At 37.5% G+C, this 8,735-nt stretch overlaps 1 protein-coding gene across 11 annotated transcripts in view; it reads right to left on the reverse strand.

The window, feature by feature from the left end:
• The window catches only part of LOC145263161 (solute carrier family 28 member 3-like), a 688,175-nt gene that overhangs the window by 51,200 nt on the left and 628,240 nt on the right, over positions 1-8,735 (reverse strand). For all 11 annotated transcript variants that reach the window (XM_080120169.1, XM_080120168.1, XM_080120170.1 and 8 more), the window contains 2 exons: positions 7,253-7,414; positions 4,218-4,343 (listed from right to left, as the gene is read on the reverse strand). In XM_080120169.1, the coding sequence (XP_079976295.1) occupies positions 4,218-4,343; positions 7,253-7,414 (288 nt within the window). The remainder of the gene's footprint in view (positions 1-4,217; positions 4,344-7,252; positions 7,415-8,735) is intronic.

Below are 8,735 nucleotides of genomic sequence, written 5' to 3' on the forward strand. Positions count from 1 at the left end.
AAATCCGACAACAATCCGGAGAAAGCATAGCTGACCTCAGCGACCGGATATCTGGTTTGGCTGGAAGGGCTTTTTCGGATAAGAAGCTGAGAGGAACCGAAACAGTGCAGGCATCATTGGCTGCTATATTGGAAGAGGCTTTAAGGGATAGAGATGTCCGAGCCGATGTTATTAAAGATGGGCTGCAGGAAGCAGTTGAATTGGCCCGGAGTAGGGAGTAGGTATGGGCACGAATTCGTTGCTCACGGTTACAGGAAATTGATACGGGGAGATGTAGTCCTAACCGAGAGTATCGATCGAGGTGGGTCACGAAAACTTCCCTTCCGGGAGGAGGGCGGCTCAACGGGTATCAGAGAAGGAGGGAATGCCAGGGAGCCTCTATGCCCCCTCAAAGAAGGAGAGGAATGGCCCGTTTTACCTATAGATGGGAAGGAAAGAGGGTAGAGAGTGACCCGATGTGTGAGAGACGGGGTTGTTATAGCCATATGGCTGGTTGATGTACGAACGTGGCGGACCGTAGGTTGGGAAGAAGAAAAGATAAAAGTAGACCATCCCTGCCCCACCAGACAAAAGAATAGCAGGTCAGGCGGTTAGTGGAGATCGCCTCCCCCTTGCCCAGGTCCGGCTTGGGGAAGAGAGCAACAGGGTTGCGACCTGATGACCCTTATAGGTTAGCCGAGGGGTGAGCGGGCGCCTGCGTTGCTGGACCTGTGGTCAGTTCGGTCATATGGCGCAAGTCTGCCCGAATAGGAAATGTTGGCATTGTCGGAAGCCAGGCCATACGTGGAGAGAGTGCTCCCGAAAAAGGGGAGACTCCTGGATGCAGAAACGGAGCGAAAAGCAGCTGCCTAAGGTTAACCCAGGAGAAAGAAAAAGGTCAAAGCAAGTGTAAGTTCGCTGTATCTTGAAGGAGAGTCGAGAGCTTAGATGCCAGATTGTGGTGGGGAGCGTGAAGGTGGCAGCCCTGATCGATACGGGCGCCTCGGTAACACTGATTAGGTTCAGTACTTATCGGAAGATGTCCAGCCGAGGACGTTTATGTCCGGTTGACCTGGAATTGACACAGGCTGACCAGAGTCGACTACGCCTGGAAAGACTGACCAGGCTCCCCTATGAGGTAGAGGGGATAAAGGGGCAATTACAGGCTTACGTGGCATCCGATTTGTGTCAGGAATTAATATTGGGATATGATTGACTAGAAAGAATGGGAGCAGCGGTCACCTTTGCTCCACCGACCCTGTGGTTGAGAGGGAAAGGTATCCCCCTAAGCAGCCGAAAGCAGCTAAAGGACCTTCCGGTGGTGACCTCAGAGGATACGGAAATTCCTCTCCAAACAATAGTGTCCACAACAGGAGAGATACAGGGACGAAGGAAGGGGAGTCTTGATGGATACCAGGTGACCTCCCTAGAAGAAGGGGGAGGTGGGAATGTTGAAGTGGTGATTAGTGGTGCTATAGTGATTGGATATGGGAGCTTCCCGGTGCTGTTAACAAATAATTCCTGTAAGACGGTATGGGTTAAACGCGGAACCCAGGTGGGGACAGCTTGCCATGTTAAGAGAATTCAAAGAGTAGGGACCTGGGATAGAGAGGAGACAAGGAATTAGCGGGAATCATCCAGAATAAAGACAGAGGAAGTGATAGCACCACGGGAGTACCAAAGGGAGGTAATAAGACTGCTAGAGCGCAATCGAGATATTATCGCTTCCAACGATCGGGAATTGGGATGCACAGACAGTGATGATGAAGATTGATACAGGAGATCACCCACCTGTGAGGATGAAACCCCACTAAACTCCGATTCATAAAAGAAAAATTGTAGAGGAAGCGATGTCTGAGATGTTAGAGGCAGGGATAAGTGAACACTTCACCTCGCCGTGGAGTTTCCCCGTGGTGATCGTGGAGAAGAAAGATGGAGGACACAGATTTTGTGTGGATTTCTGGAAGCTGAATGCCATTACCAAACCCTTAGCGGTGCCTTTGCCCCTAATAGATGACATACTGGCTTTGTTGGGTAAAGCGAGATGCTTTACCACCCTGGGCTTGAGATCAGGTTACTGGCAAGTAGCCCTCGATGGGGAGGATCAAGAGAAAGTGGCGTTTGTATGCCATGCAGGACTGTTTAATTTCAGAGTTATGCCGTTTGGCCTCTGTAATGCGCCAGGGGTCTTTTCACAATTGATGTCGATAGTTTTACAGGAGTTGGAGGGGTTTGCGGCGGCATACTTGGATGATATTTTAATCTTCTCACGAACGCCTGAAGAGCACTTTGCACATTTGATGGAGGTATTTGAGAGGTTGCGCCAACACCAACTGAAAATAAAGTTACCCAAATGTCAGTTGAGTCCAGTTGAGAATAATTGGAAGCATTCATTCTGGCAATTAAATTGACTTTTGGAAGAATTAGGATTTTGCCTCAGTCAGGCAAGATGTCTAAATTGCGAAATAAGGGCTAGGAGGCCGCGTTCTGAATGAAGAATTATTGGAAATAATTATTGGCATCACTGAGTGAAGTGTGGTACATTCAATTTAACACAAAAAGCGACGTAATTAATTTTGTCTTTACTCGGCTTTGCAAGGGCTGCTAAAACATTACGCATTTTAGAAAAAAATAATAGTAATTAGGGGCTGATAGTGGGGAGGGGGCGTGTGCCATTGTAATGATCATCAGGTGGCACTCGATTTTGGATCCGGCCGGGAGTGACCTGATACCAATGGCAATGCCTCCGCCCTGCATAGGCCCTGTAGTCATTCATAGGTGTTGTGAACGGGAATGAGATGGAGAAATAGGTGTACTATGAAGATATGTATACAACGCTTTGTAAGGGATGTTGCTGCCAATGGTTGTATGGTGCATGAAGAGGGCGAATGTGGGAAGATAGCAAGGTGATAAGCATTTCGAGGCTGCTTGCACAGATGGAAGGAGAGAAACTGGTTGGAACCCTCCTGTGATTCTTGAAAATGCTGGTGTTAACGAAAACGAAGTGCAACCCAAAGATCTCCCTGATGCTGAAATCCAAATGGACTGAAGACGACTTTTAAGGATCTTCTTTTCTTTTTTTTTCTTTTCTCTCTGTTTTGCCAAAATTCTTGTAGGGTGCTGAGCTGAGAACCGCTGAAAGAAAATCCCAACGATACCTTGAATGACCGTCTATTGAGGCGAGAAGAAGTCCTCAGTGAAAGAAATTCTTACAAGATGCTTATAAAGGAGATTTGAACTGTGAAATAAAAGGTGAAGGTTTAACTATGATGGCTTAAGATGAAAAAGATTCTCCTAGCTTAATAAAAAGCTGGTCCTTTGAGAACCCTGGTTAGGGCTACATACCCTTTATTACAAGACTGTGCTGTTTATGGCAGCGAAATGCAAAAAAATCTTGTAAATTGTGACTGTAACTCTGTGAAAAAATTTTTTTGAACTATGATTGAATTGATGAAAAAAAGGGAAAAGGGGAATAACTCTTATAAAACCCTGGAAAAAGAAGGGGACAAAACTTTTAAACAAGGGAAGTAACTTTATGAGCTAATTGATGGACTTGTTGCATTTTATTGAGTGACAATTTTTAAATGATTCTACGAAGCAATATAGTTTAATGGAGGCGAATGTGGCGTAATCCCTCATTGGGGAGCTTTAGATCCTCCCAGAGGCCCGAGGAGGGCCGAATAGCTATGCTAAGATAGCTTTTGACCGATCCCGGGTAATGGCAGGTGCCCCGGGAATTTAGGGTGGATAAATATAGATATATTTTAATTTATTGTCAAAATAGATATATTTGCTTTTTGGTTGGAAAAATCTGAGATATTTTGTTATTTGGAAAAACTCAATAACAGGAAATGTGAGCAAGTTTACCCAAATACGATGTTCGGCATGTTAAAAATATACCTTTTCTTGTAAAAATCTAATGGATAAACATCTGAAGAAGTTGATGGGGACAGGATATTTTTATGGAAACATAAATCGTAAAATTGCCTACTCATCAATGAAACAGCTGTAATGGAAAAAAACCCAGGAAATAAACGAAGGTTATAAAAAGAAAACGTGAGTCTTTGAATTTTCAACAAAGTTTTACACTATATATATATATATATATATATATATATATATATATGTGTGTGTGTGTGTGTGTGTGTGTGTGTGTGTGTGTGTGTGTGTGTGTGTGTGTGCATCAATATATCTTGTATAGTTGACATTATAAATGGAATTTCACAAGGAAGACTTACCCCGTAGCTGATGTACAATCCTAAGAGAGAGCCGGCAATGGTTGCAAAGCCCCCCGTCATCACCGCGTGTAATTCAGACAATGTCATATCAGCAAGGAAGGGTTTCACAATCAAAGGGGCTTCAGTCTAAAAGTCAAACAACATGAAAGCATTAGACAAGAAATCATAGTTTTATTAAATCTAAGAAAAAAATATTTATCTTTCCCTTATCTATTTAATTGTGCCATACGACACTTGGCGAGCGAAAGTTGCATTTCAACCACTGATAACTACTAATACCTTTCTCTAACCGAACACGTGATTTGATTTGATTGATCATAGCTTTCTATCTGTTATATAACTTTTATTATTGAAGCATATATTTCTTCTGCGTGTACAGCTTAAAGTATGAGTCACGATGAATAGTGTATTGTGTATAGAGCTCAGTTCTAGCGAACTTTTACCACACTGGTGAGAGTGTAAATTAAAATTAAATAAATAAGAAATTAACTTTAGAGAATAGACTATAGATATGATAATTGCCGAGTAGATGGACAGAATAGAAAAAGGTTATGTGATCACATTCGAATGCATGCCTGATAGAAAGGAAAATCGCAAATGCATTTGTATGAACTGTTTTCTTTTGCACGGCCTCTTTGGCACAATAAATAGTGTAATCTATAAAGAGGAAGAACGGGTGTCAATCCTCAGTATGGTCATATGAAAATCTTAAACATACAGATTTGGTACTCCCTTATCAAACAAGCAGCATTATAAAATCATGTGGGTTAATCTATGGAAAATAATAAGGAATTTAATAATAAAATAATAATACATTTAATAATAAAGTTATAATGTATTATTACTTTATTATTAAATGTATTATTATTAAATGTATTATTATTAAATAATAAAGCAATAATGTATTTATTAATAAAGTAATAATACATTTAATAATAAAATAATAATACATTTAATAATAAAGTAATAATATATTTAATAATAAAGTAATAATACATTTAATAATAAAGTAATAATACATTTAATAATTATTAATAATTTAATACATTTAATAATAAAATAATAAGACATTCAATAATAAAGTAATAATACATTTAATAATAAAATAATAATGCATTTAATAATAAAATAATAATACATTTAATAATAAAGTAATAATATATTTAATAATAAAATAATAATACATTTAATAATAAAATAATAATACATTTAATAATAAAGTAATAATGCATTTAATAATAAAATAATAATACATTTAATAATAAAGTAATAATGCATTTAATAATAAAATAATAATACATTTAATAATAAAATAATAATATATTTAATAATAAAGTAATAATGCATTTAATAATAAAATAATAATACATTTAATAATAAAATAATAATACATTAAATAATAAAATAATAAAACAGTTAAATATAAAAATATAATACATTTAATAATAAAATAATAATACATTTAATAATAAAATAATAATGCATTTAATAATAAAGTAATAAAACATTTAAACTTTGGTGTTGTTGATTATTTAAAACGAGCTTTTGGTCAATCCATTTTGTTAAAATAAACATGACTCATACTTGGCCAGTTTTTGCTTTACTTTAACTCCACGCCAATAAACAAATTAGACCTCTGGTCTGGGCTCGTTCCACCCTCTTCAATCTTTACAAGCTCGGACACTTATTCAGAGGACTGGCTCAACAAAACGATATAATTTTATTTTCCTGTTTGGTAAGTGACTGGCAGCCTAGTGCTTATCGACACAGGCTTACGACGTTAGTGTGCCGTGTTCGAGTCCACAAAAATATTTTCTAGAAAGAACTTTTACTAAAAATATATCGAAGACAAAAACTCCAAAATAGAATCATATAATTCACACGAAATAAATGGGTGACTTCATTTATTCCCTCTATATCTATGTATTTCTTCTTTTGGCTTTTCATTCGTCTTTTAATTATATTAGTCTTTTGTGATGTCATTAACTTTGTTCGGCTAAAAGAAATATTCCAAGAAATAAAAGCCAATAAACAAAAAGATATGTATTATTTCAATTACTTGGACTATTGTTGTCCGGTTGGAATTAACACTCACAGTGTTTTTGCCGATCGACATACTTCAGATATTGCTAGTCGAACTTGTGAATCTTTACATTGTCAGAAATGTGACAATTATATCATGCCTCCTATTGTATTGTTTTGGGGCCAGTCAGATTGGCCGATTTTATTCTCTACGAAGCGTTGCACTGTCGCGGTCTTTTTGTATTTTGTGTGTGTTGCCTTCAGTTTTAGCTAAGAACTTGTCGTGGTCGGACGCAGGAAATCCGTTCCAATCCCTACAAGCAGCAGAACCATAAGAAGAACTAGAAAACTCAATCCCCGTATGAGGCATGGAGCCTCAAACCTAAATATAAAATAATTAGGCTCATGACTATAAATCCGTTAAGAGACTTGGCTCTACTTATTTCATGCCGACACATCTTCATTAAATCCGTTAAAAGACTTTTATTTGTATAATTACCGAATTAACATGAACATTGATCATGAACTTGTGCACTATGCTGACAGTGCGAATATTGGATTCTTTAAATCATAAAGGCATCTTGTCATCTTGTCAACCCCTTCTACGACTGCGAACACCTATTTTCGAAAACAGAATGAACCTGCTTCCAGTTCCTGTTGAAGAACTAAACACTAACACCTTTCGAGGTTAATACTAGCGCTTTTCAAAGGCAAAAAATGGGCATTTTTGCAACGAAGGATCAATAAAATTTGTGTTGAATTTTAAAGGTTGGCCTTTGTTGTTAATTGTTTCGGTTTTGTCAATGTTCAAGGAGCAAAAAACGGTCGGATTAAAATATCTTATAACATTATTTGAAACATTGTATAAGACTAAAAAATGCAATATGAGAACAGTAATCCAAATAACAAAAAAAAAAATCCAAAACAAAAGGTATACATGGGCTAAGATATATACTTTGAAAATGTTTAATAAAATTAAAATATATAAATTCTCGGCCCGATTTTGTTCTTACCATTCCCACGAAAATGTTGCTAGCGGCGCTGATTGATTCAGCAGGAGTCGTGTCCATTGTGAAAGCGAGCAATCGACCAAAAACTCGAACCACACTCTGCATGACACCCCAATAATATAGGATAGACATCACAGAACTAAAAAACACAACCATCGGCATCACCTAGAAGAAAATTAAAGAATCGCCATTATTTTCGTATTACTCATCAATAATATATATATATATATATATATATATATATATATATATATATATATATATATATATATATAGTAAGAAATTTGAAACAAAACAAAATAAACTTCTCATTAAAATGGAAAATATTAAGAACATCCAAATCTTACAGCCCAGGCTCTAAATACTGCCTGCTCTGTAACGCAGAGGCGATCGAGATTATAACGGCACCTAATAAATTAAACATCTTTAACTCTAAACCAGGGATAATTTGTAGTTGCAGGCACAAGAGAAAGTTCAAATACGAAAATACAAATAACCCCGCTGAAAGAACACCGCCAGGCAGGAACTAATATCTAGCACTTCTAAGGCTAGCCATGCAAAAACAGAACACCCTCCCTTGCTGCTCCTTGCCCCTAGCAAACGGTTAACACCCCAAATATTATTTTTATTTATTTATATATATTTCTTTCTTTTTTTTCCTCTGCAATCGCCACAAAGACTTTTTTTTTACTCTGCTATCGCCACAAAGACTTTTTCTCCTCTGCTATCGCCACAAAGACTTTAACCTTTTAATATAAACTATTAGCACACTCTCTGAATATATAACGCTTATATAACATTAATGCAAAAAACAACCTTGAATCACTTTCCCCCCCTGGCAAGATCAAACTAACGCTACAACTACTTTACTCATAGTTTCTCAGACAATTATCTCTAACCAAATCTCATCCTGAAAAATCTAAAACTTAATACCACCTATTAAACTGCAACCCAATTAGCAATTAGCACAAGTTATACCAAGAATATGCCCTCACCAATTTAAAGCCAAACTTAACTTAGAAAAGTAATTTAGAAATCCCCTCCGCCCCCGGGCCTGCAACCTTAAACCAAAAATAAGAATGCTTAAATATCCCCCTTGCAACGCCCCCCACTTGCAACTCCCCCCTACAAATTGAAACTCCTCCATAATATAAAACCAACATATAAACTTATGCAATAAAAATGATGCTAACCCATTCAATTCAGAAATATTTATATTTAAATATTTAAATTTACTGAAAAATACTTTGTAATAAGGGCTTCCTACCTTCATCTTCTCATTATTGCCCCACCACCTCCCCCCGTCATCCATACAGACATACTCCCATCTCCCATCTAAATCTCATGACTGTGAATTAAGGTCGATCCAACCACCCCCACACGCTTGCTTAAAGCATCCTTTCTACTTCCTTCCACCCAGCTATTTTGTTGCCACCACTAACTTACTCTGACTTTCATTCGAATTGAAAGCAGTTGAACGTGCTCA

The sequence above is a fragment of the Euprymna scolopes genome, chromosome 38 (assembly GCF_053919585.1).
Source record: "Euprymna scolopes isolate OS-2025 chromosome 38, ASM5391958v1, whole genome shotgun sequence".
NCBI lineage: Eukaryota > Metazoa > Mollusca > Cephalopoda > Sepiida > Sepiolidae > Euprymna > Euprymna scolopes.